The sequence below is a fragment of the Pogonomyrmex barbatus genome, unplaced genomic scaffold (genome assembly GCF_055798465.1).
Source record: "Pogonomyrmex barbatus isolate J1 unplaced genomic scaffold, ASM5579846v1 scaffold2, whole genome shotgun sequence".
Taxonomy (NCBI): domain Eukaryota; kingdom Metazoa; phylum Arthropoda; class Insecta; order Hymenoptera; family Formicidae; genus Pogonomyrmex; species Pogonomyrmex barbatus.
In genome coordinates, this window is record NW_028297116.1 from 3152307 (window position 1) to 3170948 (window position 18642).

At 35.6% G+C, this 18642-nt stretch overlaps 2 protein-coding genes across 8 annotated transcripts; one reads left to right on the forward strand and one right to left on the reverse strand.

Annotated features, from left to right (window-relative positions):
* Positions 1-115: 115 nt before the first annotated feature.
* On the reverse strand, positions 116-12562 carry Adcy8 (adenylyl cyclase 78C). Of its 5 annotated transcripts, none has more exons than XM_011635953.2 (20): positions 12420-12562; positions 11104-11262; positions 10395-10636; positions 10146-10303; positions 9538-9727; positions 8722-8906; positions 8182-8380; positions 6880-7038; positions 6103-6332; positions 5816-5952; positions 5277-5595; positions 4814-5020; positions 4574-4671; positions 3006-3539; positions 2497-2847; positions 1991-2228; positions 1795-1921; positions 1544-1650; positions 952-1215; positions 116-765 (listed from the first exon to the last, which is right to left on the reverse strand). In XM_011635953.2, exons 2-20 carry the CDS (start codon positions 11160-11162, stop codon positions 547-549), a joined length of 4023 nt encoding a protein of 1340 aa, XP_011634255.2. In that variant the 5' UTR covers positions 11163-11262; positions 12420-12562; the 3' UTR covers positions 116-546. The 5 variants fall into 5 exon arrangements, with proteins under 5 accessions (XP_011634255.2, XP_088932573.1, XP_011634271.2 ...); XM_089076447.1 differs by having other exon boundaries at positions 11104-11489; positions 12420-12546; XM_011635969.2 differs by having other exon boundaries at positions 11104-11152; positions 12420-12541.
* Positions 12563-14397: 1835 nt separating this feature from the next.
* On the forward strand, positions 14398-18021 carry LOC105425278 (thiamine transporter 1). 3 transcript variants are annotated; one of them, XM_025217818.2, is made up of 7 exons: positions 14398-14549; positions 14834-15016; positions 15088-15472; positions 15617-16027; positions 16786-16978; positions 17134-17269; positions 17348-18021. In XM_025217818.2, exons 2-7 carry the CDS (start codon positions 14894-14896, stop codon positions 17519-17521), a joined length of 1422 nt encoding a protein of 473 aa, XP_025073603.1. In that variant the 5' UTR covers positions 14398-14549; positions 14834-14893; the 3' UTR covers positions 17522-18021. The 3 variants fall into 3 exon arrangements, with proteins under 3 accessions (XP_025073603.1, XP_025073605.1, XP_088932581.1); XM_025217820.2 differs by having other exon boundaries at positions 14438-14554; XM_089076455.1 differs by having other exon boundaries at positions 14447-14549; positions 14945-15016.
* The last annotated feature ends 621 nt before the right edge of the window (positions 18022-18642 follow it).

The following is an 18642-nucleotide window of genomic DNA, read 5'->3' on the forward strand; positions in this document are numbered from 1 at the left end:
TTATATTCACGGCGTTATTAATTTCCTCTTTTTTTTTTTTTTTTCTTCATTTCGACGTAGCGGAATCATTTTGCTGTAAATTTCGGATTAAAATTACAATTGAAAAGAGCGTAACTCATGTTTATATAAGATCGATTATTTATTATAAGTGCTATATACATTTAATATCTTGTTGCAAGATGACACGGAAATGAAATTGGACAAAATTCCTTTTCAAGATCTGAATATCTGCTCAAGTACTTGTCACGTCCATCTGTCAGATTGGTGCAAAGCGCCAATATTATATATTGCTATATATATATATATATATATATTGCTTTTTCTGTCGATATCGTTATTATTTTCCTTTCAATATATTGTTTTTTTAAAAAAAGAATTATTCGAATTCTCAAATGGAATGCGGAACATGCATTGCGGAACAATTCGATCACAGCTGAGCAAAGCTGAGCAAATTCGTTCTCAACTGTTGTTCGATGAGACTTTCCGCACCAATCTGGCAGTATCGGCGAAGCTATACACGGAGGATTATTCTCGGAGATTTTCAATCTACGTTCTTCGCATCGCCTGCTTTCGGATTTGTTTACGACGTGCCTGGACCACGCCGTAGACCACCGCGGCGAGACTGCGGCATGTGCTCCTGTGTCTGGGAGTGCCTTCCTGCTGTACGGTACTTTTGCCCAGCACGAAGTACGTCTCCATTGTGCCTTTCCCCTTCACCTCGATTAGTCCGCGTTTCTGCGTCTGGTAGCCCCTCGATTCCAGAAACTGCCCACATTGATGAATAAATCAAAAGAGCGATTTTAAAGAATAAAATTTAAAAGAAGAAACGTGCGGGCATATTAAAATGTCTTTTTGCATTTATCGGAGTACAAGAAATTAAGATACGCAATTTGTATACAAATGATAGTGTTTTTTTTTTTTAATTATAAAAGTTATCGCTATTATTATTACCCTGGCAATATCGTGCGGCACTTGTATCTTGCCCATCACCCCGGTGGAGTCCATCCTGGAAGCTTCGTTCACGGTATTGCCCCATATGTCGAAGACCGGCTTTCGGGCCCCGATCACGCCGCCCACGAGGGGCCCGCAGCTGATGCCCACTCTCAGATCGAAGTTATTGAACGAATGAACGTTCACATCTTCGAGACGATGGCGCATGGCCACCGCGTAATCCACCAGTCTGCACAGGTGCTCCATGTCGTCGCCGGTATTCTGCTGTCCGAATTTTATTTTTATATCGCATAAATATTTGCACATAAATTTTTTAATGAACTTAAAAACCTCAAAGATATACGGGATGTTTTAGAATTATTAAAGATATCTCTTGGTCAGCGCTTTTCAATTTTCCTTTCTCGCGTTACATGTCTTTGAATTCAAAATTGAAATTCGAATTTCACTGGGCTTAAAATTTTTATTGAGAAAAAGATCAGGTTTAACCAAAGAATTTTTAATGAAATTTTAATGAAACTGGTGATTTTGCAATTTGGTTCCGTATATTTCGTTGAGGCATATTATGTTGCGTTATATTTTATGTTATTATTACGGTTTGGCTAGGATTCAGACCCGACGCAGCCATATAAGTGGCGCCAACCGTCTTTATCTTCTCAATGCAATGAAACGGCGTTTCGTCCAGCAGTTCGTCGAAATCAGCTATACAAGTATGATAAATAAGTTATTTATCATTATCAAAGTATCGAAATGTTACAAAAATATGAATTAGTGGAAGATATATATTAATATACATTGACTTTAATATATTATGTTAATTAAGGCGAGATTGATGGATTGCCGTACCGATGATCTCGTTAAGTAGACGAATACACTCCATTCCCTTGTTTACATCTTCCGAATAGAATTCTGTAAAGTTCGGCACGCTGGCGAACATCACACCGACCTTGTCTCGGGATTGCGAGTAGAGTTCCTGCATCGACGAAAAGATACTAAGTAACGATGTAGCATATTTTGTTAAAGAAATAAGATTGAGTCTTACTTCCGGCGCACGATCCGCCGTGAGGAAGTGATGCGCCACGTGGTCCGGCAGGATGTTCTTCAAGAGCTGCATATTGTTATGCCGCGACTCAATCATGTCGCTTAGCTCTCTCTCAGCTTGCTGTTTCCACAGGAAATCCAGACGCGACGTCACTTCCACCAGTCTGCCGTGGTATGTTACCATCACGAGGAAGACTGTCAGGAAGGTCAGCATCTGCGCCGGTAAAGATATCGCCGATCTGAAAGAGAGATTGAGGATGATCGAGCGATGAATGATGAAAACTTTTTGATTATTATTAAATTAAAAATTTGAAGTTCTAAGAATTAATTTTAAATTAAGAATTAATTTTACTCCCTCGCCGTCAAAATGCAAGTTTAATATTTAAGTAATTTTAACAGAGATTATTACACATTTTACAAAATTATTTCATTTTTAGTGCTGAAGAAAATTTAATTGTGGAAGATGCTAGTTTTCCAATCTTTTAACAACTGACACAAACGACCTACGCGTTTCTTTCTCTGTCGGTGAACATGTCCTTGCACACGACAAGGATCAGCACTGCGTACACCAGGACGATCGCTGCGGCCAGCGCAGTTTTCACCAGGTAATATAACTTCAGAGCTGAAGCGAGCGCGATCAAACACAGAATCCACGTGAACACTATATATTCGGGCCGAATACAGGCGGTCTGCTCGAGTTCGTCGGGATTTTCTAGAATCAACCGCTTTAGACGGACTTGATCTTTCTCCTCGGCCACGGAGAGGATCTTTCTTTGGAAACCTCCTTCGGCATCGCGTTTGCGCGCGATTCGTCTGTAATGTCTTCCGGCCTCTAACTTGCCATAATGCTGCTCGTATCTGCAATGATATTAATCATTCATAGTCAATAAGAGATCTTAATATAATTAGGATATAAAATAAATTTTGCATAATTTCTTGTAACTGTTTCTGCAATCTTCGAATTGCTTCAATTAACATTTATACATGAACTTGACTTTAACGTCTACAAATTCTACCTGTAGAATCTGAAGAACTCCCTTCTGCTTCTTCCGGGCGCTCTATTATCTACTACTCGCGTTAGCTTCAACTCTATATTGCTTGAGCCCTTTTCTATAGTGTTGTTCTCCGTCGAGGATACGAGTTTTTGTCTCTCAGCAGACTCATCGCTTAGGGCAGCTTCTAGGAACGTAAGGACAAAGTGATCCAAACTCGATGTCGAGGTGGTCGCTGTCAACTTCTCTTGTGCCGGTAGCGATTGTTCCGCCGCGATTGTCGTCGGTATCTGCTGTTGTTGGCGTTCGAGCACCATTACTTCTTGGTAAGGGCGTACCGTGATAGGACATGTCAGCACGCCGATAATGGACGTCAATGTCATCAGGCTAATAACACCGCAAATGAAGATAGTACGATGCTTTTTGTTATGCACCAGCATAGACGACGTATGCTGCAGGTACGTCGGCATACTTTTGAATTCTTCCGCCATTACTAGAATTGACGATGCCACCAGGATTACCGTGGTCATCAGCAACGAAATCAGAAGAATCATGCAACTGCAAATAAGAAGGGAGGATATGCGTCACGGCGGGGCCCGACCACGAACCAGTCGTGAAAACTCGTAATTATTTTGCGAAAAAATACCACCTCAGCCAGGAACCTGGATCTCCTGCTTATCGGGCAGGCAAACTTATATAAAAAAATTCTGCAAAAGTAGTCGATGCAATTAACGATAAGACATATAAATTTTATTTATATTTATATATTTATATATTTTATCGTCAATTGCATCGACTACTTCTGCAGAATTCTTACCAATCACGATAACAATATTAATTTTTTCTTTATCGATCAAAGAAGTTAATATGTCCTATAGACGAAGATGATGACATCTACGAGATAAGTTTGAAGAGACGGCTATTAAGACTAGAAAATAATCTGACGAATGTTCTCGCAGTGCAAGCAACCAGTTATCAAAAACCTCTTCCGCTTACATATAACCCTGTGGTGCGCACGCTTGTACACAGGCATACGAGATCTACAATTTTATGCCGAACGGCTTAATTGAGAGAGGTTTCCGTGGCAAAGATACTCTTGGCAGTTTGCCAAGACCGCCGAAGAGGAGACACGAACGTGAAGAAAAATATTCTTCATTCTGCCGGGAATCGAACCCGGGATCTTTAGCATAGTAGACCACAGTGCGCTGCCTACTATGCCACGCTCGCCCTCGATGAAATCAATTTCATTATTAAAGTTATTGTGTTATTATATATAATATTGTTACCTAGAAAGTATTATAATATTTTTTAAATTATTTAGAAAACACCTTAAAATTTTGAAAATATCTTGGAATAAATAAAATTATTTAAAAAAATATTGTGTAAGAAAATATAAATGTGATATATTATTTAGTAATAAATAAAAAAGAAATTAAATTCTTAAAATAGATAAATGTTTTCTTTAATTAAATGTTTAAAAAATTAGATTGAAAAATTTAAAAAAGAATTATTTTCAAAAAAGTTCGCATTTTATTTATAACAAGACCGAAGTCGCCTTTTAGTAACTCCAGCTTGTTTACATGTTTACTTACTCGGACAAGATTATGGCTTGACAGACGGCTATAAAGAGCCATATGACAAAGCAGCATATCATGTTGGATTTAAACATATCCTCTCGTAATTGGTCGAACTGGAAAACAATTTTAATGAAAGTCTTTTTAATTTGTATATATTACTTGTATACATTTGTATTATTTGTATATATATTTTTTTTATTAAATTAGATAAACTTAGAGGAAAATAATGACATGAGCGAATTTTGGATTCCTTACCTTGGATTCCAAACTCTCATCGTTATAACGTAAGGTCCATGTGTTTATGTTCGCCAATCTCATACGTTTGTTGCTGGCGGTCTCGATGGCGCCTTTCTTCTCACCGGCTGTCATCGAGGCTGCCTTGTTGCTTGGTTTTGCCGGTTGACCGTTCTCCTCCTCCAAGTACTCGGATTCTAAGTTACTTACTGACGTAGCTGTATTCAACTATAATAAAAAAAAAAATAATTTTTGGCAGTAATTTCAGAGTACTGTAATAATACAAGTACTACAATAATACAAGTACTAATAAAAAAGGCATTACGAAATTAATCTATAAATTAAAATAAATCATCAAATTTATTCAGGTGAAAAGACCAATAAAAGAATATTTTGTTATTGATCTAAATTATTAAATCAACAACTTAGTTAATTTATTATTAAGTGAATATTCATCTTAATTAGTATTCATTTTAATGCTCACATTTTCGAACGGAATTTCAGGTGTCCAGTCAACCCCGATGTCATCGTCCACGGAATTCGGGGTCGCATTACTGTTCACGGCATGTGGATTGTTCACTTTAAAGCTCTTCTTGTTCTTGTTCGCGGCCAACTCTTCCTCCGTCCAGACCTTCGGTTTAGACGATTGTCTTCGTCTGGATTTGAGGGGTTCCAGCTGCTTGATCAGATACGTTACGACATTTCTATCTTTCAGATAATTGTCTCGTTCACTACCATAGCCGGGTTCCACCTCGTAAACATCGTTCAAGCATTTGAGCGTGTCGGCGGAAATATGCACTCTCCTGTAACGAGATAAATTCCTCATTTTAATTTCCGTTTAGAATTTTGTAGATCAAAGATTTCATCAAGAATGAATTTAAGGATTTAAATATTTTCGAAAATTATGATTCTATATTCTATTTTTTCAACAAGGATAAAGGATTAAGAATCTAAATATATTAACATTTAATAAGCGTATTAATTAATCATAATTATTATACAATAATAAGTTTCTTTTTATACCCCGGTATTCCTCCGCTCTCGAGATGATTCGCAAGCGTTACGTCGTACGACCACACGTCAAACTGCCACTTCCGCAGACCCAAGACTCCGCACAGCACCGATCCGCTGTGAATTCCTATCCTCATGTTCAAATCCACCTGCGTCAGAAGAATATGAGAAAAACTTAATTTTGAAAACATTTAAAATTTGAAGCACTTTAGCTATTTTTGGAGCGCACACAGTCTCAGTACATCAGTAATGAATCTTTAGAAAATTTTCATTCCGAATTGAAGGGGAGATTTCAATACCTTCGTGGTGTATCTAACGTCTCGTATAGCCTTTATCATGTGCAGGCCCATCTCGACACAACAATGGGCGTGATCACTTCTGGCAATCGGCAGGCCTGAGATGCAGTAGTAACAGTCGCCAAGGAGCTTTATGCGCAGACAGTGATTTTCCGCCGAGAGCTTGTCGAAGCGGGCGAAGAGGTCGTTTAGGACCTTCACCAGCTCCTGGGCGCTGCACTGACTGGCCAGAGCTTTAACAAAATCATCGTGAGTTTGTCACAATTTTACAGAGTGTTTGAAAAGTTTGGAAGTTAATTGCTCGGGAGATGATCCAAAAAACAAGAAAAATGGTTGGTATGAGCATAAATCCGAAAATGTGCTAAAACAGTCCAAACCTTTTATTTGACTTTAATTATATTATAAAACTCATAAAGACCATCTCTTTTTTTCTATTTTGACAAAAAAATTGGAAAATAAAGCAATTTGAAATTTCAACATAAAAATGATGATAATTCGAAAACCACGCATTTCCAGATTTATGTTCATATCAACTTTCTTTTGAATTCCAATTCATCCTCCAAGATTGATTGACTTTCGATCGATTCATTAAATGTATAATTTATAACATCTATAATATATATATATATATATATATATATATATATATATATTTATAATATATAAATATAAAATCTCTATTTTATTTAATTATATGTGTAATTAAATTTTAAATTTGTACGAAAGCTTGGAATTGTTCGCGGATAAATCTATCATGTCTCTAAACCAAATGCAGCGTACCGGTGAATCCTTTGATGTCGGCGAACAGAATGCTGACGTTCTCATATCGGTGGATGTATATCCGGTGGAACTGATTGGGCGTGAAGGATATCGTCCCGCCACGTGCCGTCTCGCGGGCGATGTCGCGGATCATTTCCTTGGCGACAAAGTCGGGCAGCACTTTAATGGAATTGAAGTTAATTATATCTTCTCTTCACATATCGACAATGAAATACGTAGCTCAAGACTTCGCGGAATCTCTCCGATCGCTTCGGAGTGGATTTCCTTTCATAGTGAAAAAAATTGTTTGTCGTAAATCAGTATTTCTCGCATTTTTATAACTTATTCTCTCAGTTGCCGAAGAGAAACGCATTCAAGCGTGGTTGTGAAGCTGAAAAATAAGACTCCGCTTTCCGCTTCGGAAGGCTTAACCATCGGGAAGCTTCCCAATTTTTCGCCGGCTTACGATTTTATGGTACTTAGGATGTTAATTCGCTGAAAACAAAACAATCTTACGAGAGCGTTACGAGAGCGAGTGATAGTGGGTCAAAGATGATATTTATGTAATCCAGCGTAATGTACCCCCCGACGACGGATGATATTTTCGTAGCGGCCGCTACGAGGAGAGCGGCGACGGATCGATGTATCGGGTGTGAGATCGTGAGGCGACGTAACACGCAAAAGGCTATTGGAAAAACGTGCGTCCAACCGGCGCAATCGGCCGAGAGAGTGTCTAGTGACCCTTTTTGACACTCGGCCGAGCAAGTTACACGGACGAGCGGCGGCGGAGTTTACCCGCCGCGTGTTACAATAAATATGCACATAAATATCCAGCCTAGTTACGACCCCCGCGGCGACGTGCGCGCGCGCGCACGCGCGCGCGCGCGGCCTCGCGTCGTCTTTTCTCTTCGAAAGCTGCGAGAGGAGCTCTCAAAGATTCCCTCCAGTTTCACACAGCCGAGAATACTAATCTATCGGAGATGTTCTAATCTCGTTTCTCTCTCTCTCTCTCTCTCTCTCTCTCTCTCTCTCTCTCTCTCTCTCTCTCTCTCTCTCTCTCTCTTTAAACTCCGGCTGAAGTACGGGGCGAACGTGTCGGTTTGAAAATCAATTCTCGCGCCTTGAGCTTCGTTATTACCTCCGCCCAAGAAAGAAGAATGTCTTAAAGAAAGAATTTGATTTGAGTATTTAATTTTCAAAATACTTCCTGAGCGTACGCTTAAGCTGTTTAAGATGTCACAAATTCATAAATAAGATAAAATTAGAGAAAATTTTTATATTTGAAAAATGCACAGGAGAATGAATCGAATTTTCTCTTTTTACCTGAGAGCAGCAGTTTTTCTTGGCGATTGTTTTCGTTCTGCGTGCGTTGTCGCGTCTCCGTGGAACGATGAGTCTCCAAGAAGGCCTGCCGTTGTCCTCGGTCCGTCAGGTACTTGGTGTACATACCGGCCAGGTTCACGGCCAGATACAGCAGCACGTTCGTCGTCAACATGCGGATGATGCACCCGGCGTCCTGCAGCTGCGAGAGACTCAAGATTATTTGAAAAATTCTAAAATAATAATTACAATTAAATAAAAACACGAATGTATAGTCGAACTAAGAAATTAATAGACGTACAAATTAAATCAGAAGTAAAATTCAGTACATATATAAAAAAAAAACAAATTATAATCGGGATTTTGGCGCGATTGTTGGCATTTTTTTAATCAGTATTAAAATTTTATACTCGATGGAATATCATTTGTCGCTGAAATTGTTTAATCCTTGACAAAATTTTTATTCGAGTAAATATGAATTCAAAAAATCTCTTCGGTTGAAGAGTGAGTCTGAAATAGAAATTCCTGAAATGATCTTCTCACGTATGTCGAGTCCTGCAGGAGGCTTATGCCGGCCATCACCATGTGTGTTAGCGCCGTTCCGTAGCCGGCGAGGACGCACCATCGCAACGGCAGAGGCAGCATCGCGTAGGGCGCATATACGATGAAGAGTATGTACCACATCAGCCGTTGCTGCGTGGTGAAGTTCAGACCGGCACCTATGAAACCTGAAAATGGCCACGGGACGCGGTATTACAAAGGTTCGTTTCTTCTCTCGAATATTTCCCGATGCATAGCGTGCTCGATCGAGGAGAGCCGAAACACTGAAATCAGGATGAACCCTGAACGGGAATTATTTTGGGCATTCCTATTTTTTTTTTCGCGTATCTCGAATCTAAACCCGATGAAATTACCGGTCTCACTCCCCGCTTTGCTCCACGCTCCGGTGAACGTTCGCCCGATTTTAGCTGGCCAACGGAGCAAAACGCCATTTGATTCAACTGCAGAATCGATACAGCGAGATATTGATGACCGTCGAAGCTATTAGAACAATGTAAAAGTTTTGTCGTATTTGCCAGTTAAAGTTGGGAACAAAGTTGGTAAGTTTTAAAGTAATTTTTTTACGCTTAAAATTAAATAATCGTTATCGGCTACGATATATATTGTTTCCATCAAGGAAAACTTGCTAATTTTTTCTTCAGAGAGCTTAAATCTAAAATTTAATTTGCAAAACTGAGCTCCATGATAAAACGACGAAATCCTTTGTATCGGCCTGATGTCTCCAAATCGAGTAATTATAATTACACCGAGTTATAATTATGGGGATCGATAGGTCAGAACGAGTCGCGTGGGCCTCACCTTGAGAATTTATTAATAACCAAGTGAATATCGAGGCCCAGTACAGGTAATTGTTAGAAAAGCAACGCCACCAGCCGAGCACGCAGACTACCAGATTCGCCGCCATGCAACACGCGGCCCACGATAACCCCTCGATGAGTCCTCCACCATTCGGGTCCCGTTGCCAGAGCCAGATCGCCGTTAATGTGATCTGCGTCATGCATAAAAATCTCTTCGATCACGTAATTTACCAGAGAACACAATTAACTTTCAACAAATGGGATTTTTATCTTCTATTATTTTTTCTTCATAAAAGAAGATGACCAAAAATCTACTAGATCAGACAATCTTCATTTCAGATAAAATATAAATGTCCTTAATATACATGTTTTTAATTTAAATTTATAGGATAATATCTGCATTTTTCTATACAAGTCCAAAATTATTTAACTTTATGAGAAATTAAATTAAAATTAAAATTTAACTACATGTTTTTTAAAGACATTATTTATGTAATAATTTTGTATAATAATTCTACACGATCTCAGTTAATAATATCATATCCTACATGATTCTGAAATAAAATCAATTTGGTTGATTATTTCTCATTGCTATTGTACTTTGCTCACCTTCAGGCTGAGATCCACGATGTTCAGCATTATCAAAGACTTCTGTCTTTGCCGATTCGAGTAGAGAAGGTAGGACGTCTCCAGTTGCTTGCTATGAAAGCTGTTGGTCAACGAGGGCAGGAATATTCCTTTGTACAGCATCCCTTTTTTGAAGACATCTGAAATCACACACATTCCTAGTTTCTAAAACGGTTTTGAGGCAGCGGTTTCAAGAGACCAGGATTTTCAACGTTCGGGAGGGTTTCGTACCGTGTTGGGTTTGCGCTTCCTCGTCGGCCACGGGCTGTTCTGCTTCGGCGGCAGCTTCCGGTTCCGCTTTCTCATCATTTTCGGCGGGCGCCTGACCGACATCCTTCTCTTCGGCGGCGACTTCGGGATCCGTGTTGGACTTCCGGTCTTCCCACGCCGCCAGTCCCTCCCGACCTAGCCTCTCGGAGGTCAATTTCTTCACCGCCTTGATCCATAACTGTTTCCTCGGCGAAATGCTCGACCTGTTTCAGGATTGCCATGTGTAACGTATTGAGTCATCGTATTACAACGAAAAAAGGAAGATAATTCTAATTGGATCGATAGCGTCATGTGGCATGAAATTTGCTCACAAACATTCTACTTTACATAAAAATTATATCACATTTCATTTTTCTTTTATATAATATAATTACGTAATTTAAATAAGATAGCCTAGAATTGAAATGTTGAAGAAATATTTAACTTAAGAAACTTGGACAAAGGAAAATGTCATTTTCCTTTTATATTTCAATAATATAAAAATAAATGGACAATTAATATTATTGGGCGATCGAGTCATTTCTATCAACAATTTATAAATAATTTCACTGTGGAAACAAAATCTATTCTCTTCTATCCAATTATCAGATAAAATCTATCTTTGTACTTATAAGTCAAGCGAATTTCACGCTTATTCGACGAAAAGAAAGACGGCAAGTTGGGTACTCACTCGTTGATGCTCGTGACATCGCTGTCCAGCATCATGCTCCAGGTCTGTTCTGTAATCATTATCTCCCCGATGATCCGCGGATCACGACTGACCGCTCACGTTGTGATCGTCAGTAAGGCAACAAGTGCCTTAGCGTCATCCGGCATTGTTCATAGACACCTTGAATGAAAACTGACTGCGAAGAAGCGACGATTTGTTCGCACCACGGCGACGTTGCGGGGCGAACGTCGTTTTTCACGAGAAGGTAAACTCTCGCAAGAGAGTTCCCGACAAGAGAGATCGCTCGGTCCACGATCGCGATCGCGTTCAACGGCGGTCGATCGACTCTTTTCAACGAGATCCGGCCTGACACTTTAGCTTCACGACCGGCGGGATGCGAGAGGCGTCTGATCGAAGTATCATATCTTTTCCTTTCTCCTCACGGTGTATCGGGTCGTGACGAAAACGCCTCCACGGGGACGCCTACGTGCATTTTTTTTCTCTAACACTTTCAAGTGTTCCTTTAGTGGCTTTAAGTATTATCAACTTTTTCATCAGTATGAAAAAATGAATACGCGACTGCGCGCGTCTCGAGATATGTGAGGTCTGAAGAAAAGGAAGCATTATCATAAAACGGATTACATTTAACTTGGAATTGGAAATATTCTTCGATTAATTATCGCTTTCTGTACGTGCAAGTGGTCTCTACATACATTAATATGTTATATTAATAATTGTATATAAAGAAATGATAACAAAATAGTTCATTAAAATAGTTCACACATCCAGCAAAATATTATAAACTTAATATTTAATTAATTAGGAATTTTTTTGATCCTTAATAATTTTCATCAATAATTCTGAAATTCTTTCTGAAATGCTTTCTTTTTTATCAGACATCTTGCACTTTTAGATTCTCTCTTGAGTCTCTTTGTTATGTCTTCTTTATTTTCATCACGACTCGACGCACTTTCGGGTGAAGAAATGAAATGAAGCGAAAAGTTCAATCGCGATATGATAGATAGATGAAAAAAGTGTGCAGTACTGTTTATCGGAATTGCAATATCAGAAAATCATAATCGCAATAAATCCTACTTTTATTGTGATTGATTTAAAAAATAAATTTCATAGCTTCTTGTATATAATCCATACATTTTTCATCTGTTTTGCAATTCTTACAAACAGAAATGTATAATCGAATAACTTCAAATTTGTACATCGAAAGTAATTTGTGTGAAATAAATATTGTGCGTTAAAATATTTAGAAGATTGCTTTGTGTGTTGAAGTTTTACCGAAGTAGTGCTTTCTTTTTTAAATACGATAATGAGTAGCTTACCTTAATCGTCAATCCTCGGCAAATGCTCTTTTCTGCCGCGTTCTGGCATTGAGCCCGAAGAGTCACGAGAACACGAAAATTGCGCGCGCTTCTAAACGAACCGACGAGCGGAATCTACGAGATGCCTGTAAAGTTCAACCAGTAGCCCCCATCATTATCGGCTCATCCCCCCTTGCTGAATCCGACGATCCGGAGAAGGGGTGTCATTGTCGGGATAGTCAACAATGCATAGCAGTTAGAATAGTGTTGTTATCATTATATTGCATTAAGAGATGATCCTTGCATATATATAATATGCATATATATATATAAAATAAATTTTTAATAATCTAAATCTATATTTTTTTCAAAATAATAAAAGGTTGTTAAAAATGCGTTAAAAGATAATATTGAAAAATTGAAAGTCTAATTTGTGTATATATATGATGTGTTGATTGATCATATATCCTATATTTAAAAGTAAAAGTCACTATTCTGAGGTTGGGTTATATTACTGGAGAATAATGTCTGCCTGACTTATCGCAGACTTATACTACGAGTTTGAAGTAAAGATAGAAATGGCTCGTAGCCGAGTTTGTTAAAATTAAAAGTTTGTTTTGTTGGTTTGTTGTGTTTTGTTTGTATTGTGACATATTATTAAAAAATAAAAATGGTCGATATGATACAAAGTTATATCAGTGGAAAATTCGTATTTGACTATAAACTTCAATACATCTTTTCCATGAGTTTATAAAAGATAATTATATTAATTGTTAAAGAATGTAAAGAAATATAATTATATTGACTACAATTTATCCAAAGTATAAAAAAGAAGTATAAGAAAGATAATATAATAGCGTTTTCGACTGCAGTCAATTTGATCCAATTCAGGAGGAGAAGGGGCGGGGGGTTAATATTGTCACATGCGAGAATTGTCCAATTAGAAGCATGTAATGTCACTTAACTTACCTCAAGTTGTGTTTAATCTACTGCATTCGAAAACGCTATAAGAAACATAAAATACATATAATACATATAATTGATATAAAAATGTATAAAATTCAGTCAATGTAAAAATTATTAAAAATAATTAAAAGTATTAATTTATAATTATTTAAATTTTATGTACTATTACAATTTAGAATTTAAAATGTACAAAAAAACAAATTAAACTTTATAAATTAAGAAAGTTTATAGTTTCTAACACATGAAAATAGGTGGAAATTATATAATATTAGTATTATCAGAAAAGCGGGGCAGTGATTGGATATTGCATTGTCGTATTGTCACAGTATAAGAAAGAACAGTAGGATAACTTCTTAGCGGCACTTTTGTTCTGAATGCTACACGATCGCCATGTTGTTGGTTGTGCGCGGGCTACAATTTAAATTGATATGCGTTAACTAAAGTGAACATATTAGATATATTATAATTGCGAAATAATTGTAATTATAAATACAATGATTTAAACAATAGTAAAAATAAAGTTTGTTTAATTTTTAACCTTTAATTTAGTTACACACACACACACACACACACACACACACACACACACACACACAATGTTTGTATTTTGCAAAATTATTTTTTTAATCTTAAAATTTATATAGATTAAATTTATATGAAATGGAAAGGTAATTATTATTAAAAATGTTTTGCTTATCTTGTGCTCAAAATTATAATTATGAAGAAAGAATATTAGCGTTCAGAAATGAAAAAAAATTCTGTAATCATTATTTTTATTTTTTTTTATTATTATTTCAAACATCTTGCACAATCTTGATCATTTTAATTCTTGAACTTAATTCTTCACTGATTTAATAGTTAAAATTATTATCTGATTAATAAATTATAGTTATTATTCAATCTTAAATATTTTAAATTAATGTTTTTTTATATTTACGCATTGATTTGTATTTATTGTATTTATCTCGCCGATGGTCAAACGTATTGCAATTTTTTTTCGCTAGATTGTGCTTCGATGTAAGCTTGTAGTTTCCCTTCTACCCTTCATGTTAATTTTGTTCGATGCCTTATATTCATGCATTCATGTCGTATTGAGCAGTAGAGAGCTAGAAAGGCAGCAGCAGGCAGCAGGTAGCGGATAGTGCGATAACTGTAGCGCAAGAGATCGTGCGGGAATTTATAAAAGTAAGGTTAGATACAACATGATGCAAGAAAATATGTGAAATATTTAATTGCAACAGACATTACGACATGTGGATATTAATAACTAAATAAATGTTAGATAATTAGTGTAGAGAATAATTAATTGAAACCAGAACTATAATCTGAAAATATTGAATTAGTATTAATTCAATATTAATTTAACATAATCTGTTAATTTTATTAGATAAAAATATATTAGAAGTTATATAATTTTTATTTAATATATTAATTTTGCTTATATAAATCAATTGCTTTTTTCCTTACAGGAATACATTGAGAATTTCCTTAAATACCCTTAAATTTGTTCATTTAAAATATAAACAAGAATGCATTGGCTCAAGATTTCGTGTATCCTTTGTTTGTTTGGATGTTTTAAGGAGTTTCGACCTTCCGAATCATTTGTGACCGATTACTTGACTGGATCATGGAAGAATTTTACAGCTGATGAAGTTAGTTTCTAACGTATCAAATATTTTCATGTCTATTTAACAATTAAATTATATTAACATCAATCTTTCAGGTAAATCAGCAAATCTATCCTGTATCCACATATAGTTACTTAGCAACACTGGTACTCATCTTCTTGATTACAGACTTTGTCAGATACAAGCCCATTATTATATTATGTGGTGTCTCTGGCAGTATTACGTTCCTCATGATAATATTTGGAAAGACTATACTAGTATTCCAGATTTTAGAATTTTTTTATGGCTTATTTATGTCCACAGAAGTAGCCTATTACACTTATATATATGCCAAAGTAGATAAAAAACATTATCAAGCAGTAACAAGCCATACCAAAGCAGCTACGCTGTTTGGTCGTAGCTTGTCCAGCATTATAGCACAATTAACAGCTTCCTTCAACTTACTGAGTTATCACGAGCTTACTTATATAACTCTTTCAGGTACTTAAGATAGACATACAGATACTTAAGATAGACATAATTTGATATATAATCATGTATAATTGTGTGTAATTATAATTTGTTCAAGAATTATGATATTGATTTATATGATATATTAAATATATTATATATTTTATTTTCTAGCCTGTATTTTTGCGACGGGTTGGTCACTTTTCTTGCCTTCTGTAAATCAGTCAATGTATTTCCATCGCGTCAGCATTTCCGATGAGGAGCAAGGGACACGAGCGCTTGATCATCAGTTGCAATATTCAAGTAGTCCACAGAATGTCGAAAAGAGCAAAGCGAAGCATTGCCGTTTTGCGATATCAAATGCGTCGTTACTTCGTAAGATTAAAAATGCATATGCATTGTTGTGGAAGCACTTCATACAGGCCTACACGAATTACCGTGTGACCAAATGGTCGATCTGGTGGGCACTGGCTACATGCGGCTACTTGCAGATCAGCAGCTACATTCAGCTGCTATGGCAGACCGCAGTTAAGCCGGGCGACATGATCTACAATGGTGCCGTGGACTTCATCTATGCAATCGTGGGTAAGAAAGTGGCTTTAATTGTTCTTGGTAGAACAGGCATCTTATTCCTCTAAAATTAAAATAGACGGTCAGAACAAAGGAACAAATTCTAAACAATAATTATATTTATTAATCGATCCAAGATAAAGCGTAGCTTTTTCAAATGTGTCAAATTTTATAAAATTTTTATTTGATGAATTTTGTTTTATGAAATTCATTTGATAAATATGAATATTGTCGCAATAGCTACAATCGTTGCAGTTAATATTATCTGTCGAGCAGCAGCTATTGCGTTTCCCTAATCTAAAATAAGTAGATTCTGTGCGAGATAAGCTTAATAAAGATGATTGGTAACATCACGCGTCAAAGTAATAAACAATCTTAATAAAAGTAACAGATAATTTTATCTTTATTATATATTAAAAGAACGAATTCTGAGTATATAAATAAAAATATAGTTGTTTTAACTTTAACTAATGCGCCATTAAACTGCGTAAAATATTACATTTTAGAAAAGCGTTTTATTTATATTATATAATTAAATTATATTATATAATTAAAATAAAACTATTTAATTTAATGTAAGAATTATTAAAGCTTATCAATTAAAGCAGAGTGAGATTAGATGCGAAACGCGTTAGACGTCTCTTATCTATGAAATCACATGATAAAATTTAAGATAATATCAAATGATAAGATAAGAAAATATGATTGAAATTATTTAAAATTAAATAAAGACGGCATTATATATATATATATTTTTTTTTTCTTTTTGCCAGGTGCAGTAACAGTATTTTGTGTAGGAAAGATACAGTTAAATTGGACCTTGATAGGAGACGTGATATTATCTATATTTTCACTCCTTGAAGGCGCTATACTATTGGGATGCTTTTACAGCTACAACATTTGGTTCCTATACTTCGGTTACATTGCTTTCGGCGTGGTTCATCACACCATGGTCACTGTTGCAAGGTGAACAGGTCGTTGCAAGGTTGTCGTTACAAACGCAATTTAATCGAAAAATACTTCTCTCTTCCGGAGTTGATTCTTGATTCGAATATAATTATAAGGATATATGAATAAAAAGAAGAATCGATAATCAAATTTTTACTTTCGTTTGTTCGTAGCTTTGAGGTCGCCAAATCCATATCCGAGGATAGTTACGGCCTCGTATTCGGGGTGAATACGTTCTTTGCATTGTTGACCCAGAGCTTGCTAACTCTCGTGGTCATCAATACGCTCAAGTTGAATATTAGGGAGCAGGTAAAAATAATACGCTGAACGCATCGGCGACATTGGGTATCTCTTCGAATAATACCGAAAAATTTATTTGCGTTTCAGTTCCTTATCTATGGCAGCTATTTCATGATCCTGGCCATAGTGTATATTGTGATGGGCATCATCAATGTCATGCAACATTGTCGAAGCGGCGCAGACTTCCATGTGTGGATCGGCGGTGGTGATAGATGTCTATCCGTGAACAATGCAAATGATGTGAAACACGTAGATAATTGAGATTGACGCGAATAATTTTATGTACATAGTTTTATGTACATAGTTTTATGTACATAGTTTTATGTACATAGTTTTTCTAATTGTTAAATAGTCCACGACCAATAGTTGCGACTGTTTTTATAAGATAATTTTATCATTGATATAAATCATTTTATATCATTTTGTTCCTAGAATTTTATACATAGTGACTTATTGTACAAATGATATATATGCAGTATTAAACTGTTGATTGTTAATTATTTTTATAAAATAGTCAAAATACTTTATATTGGATGCCGATTAGATTCGTCATCTTTTCTTCTTTCCGTTTTGTTTTTATTACAAGATGAGGAATTTTACATTTGTCTCTTTAAAAAAAAAAAAAGCAGTATAATAAAACTATATTTGCGATTAGTTGTAGTTATGTCAATTAAGATTGTAAATCAATTTTATGTTAGAGAAATGATGATTTTTCGTGCATCCAATTCCATATTATTGTTTAATAAAAAATGAACAGTAAATAGTTGTTGATATTGTATACGATCTGATTGCATTTATTTACTTTTTTTGGGACTTTTTTGTAAAAAGAAATATATTTACACATATCCATTTTATAGGAAATTGTTTTGAAATATATTTTTATTTGAATGCAATTTTGTTAAATAAAAATCATGCAAGTAAAATACGGTTTTTAAATTATATTTATGTTCTTAAATCTTCTTTTATTTATTCCTTTAAATAATAGTTCGCACAAAGCGGCCGATCGATTTTAAGAACGCGAAATGTGTTTCAATCAATCAAAACTATTTTTAGGTATCAAACTTACGTGTTATCAGAATTAGTAGCTATTTGGAAGAAAGGAATCTATATATTCTGATTGAAATTTATTGAAAATACCGCGCCAAATCAACAAGAATATAAATATATATAAATATAAATTAATGTCATTAATTTAATTTAATAAACATAATAAATTAAAGCTGAAATTTAAAAATTAAATAATTTTTTAATTGAATAATAAACTTACTAATTAAATTTTCAATCATGTCAAGTTCGTTTATTTTTATTGATTGCCTCAAATAAGAATTTTATTTTTTATTAATCTTTTGAATTAAGAATAAAATTCTTTTACTTATAAAATA